The 513-nt window shown below is 45.0% G+C and overlaps 1 protein-coding gene across 1 annotated transcript in view; it reads right to left on the bottom strand.

The window, feature by feature from the left end:
* LOC119581843 (organic cation transporter protein-like) overlaps window positions 1–513 on the bottom strand; it is a gene marked incomplete at its 3' end in the record, with an annotated part of 16,256 nt that overhangs the window by 4,064 nt on the left and 11,679 nt on the right. Inside the window, 1 exon segment of the mRNA XM_037929981.1 lies at window positions 328–479. Within this exon segment, the coding sequence (XP_037785909.1) occupies window positions 328–479 (152 nt within the window).

Raw genomic sequence — 513 nt, 5'->3', positions numbered from 1 at the left:
ATGTTAAAAAAATAGATATCTAAAGTTTAAACACGAAGCTAATCTTTGGTAAAGTTAAGAATGTTTTGATCAAACCTAAAAATAAAAGGAATAAATGCTTGAAGCTTTAACACTGTCCTTCATCCCAGTAATTCCTACGGACTGTTTCACACAGCTTACTGTACATTAGCTTACTTTTCCAAAAGAGCCAACAATAGCACTTATAATTCCAACATCGCACAGCACTTAACTCCTTCCAGTGCCACTTACAATACCAACATGGCATGCCACAAACCCCATTCCACAGCCAGGTACACTTGCTCTCCAAGTCAGCCTGCCAAATCGTACCTGTTCATGCTAACATCTTGCGTGGTCTCCAGATCTGCCACTGTGTCTGGAAGGAGACCCCTCCCCGTCTCTGGCAAGGGGAGGGTCGCGAGACCAGCGAGGAAGGCCGCCAGACCAAAGACCAGAGAGGGAGCCCAGGGTTTGCCAGGTCCCTGAGGGTAAAGGAAAAAACAGATCTTAATGTTG

This window comes from Penaeus monodon, chromosome 15 (genome assembly GCF_015228065.2).
Source record: "Penaeus monodon isolate SGIC_2016 chromosome 15, NSTDA_Pmon_1, whole genome shotgun sequence".
Taxonomy (NCBI): domain Eukaryota; kingdom Metazoa; phylum Arthropoda; class Malacostraca; order Decapoda; family Penaeidae; genus Penaeus; species Penaeus monodon.
This window is presented reverse-complemented; position numbering and strand designations above follow the sequence as displayed.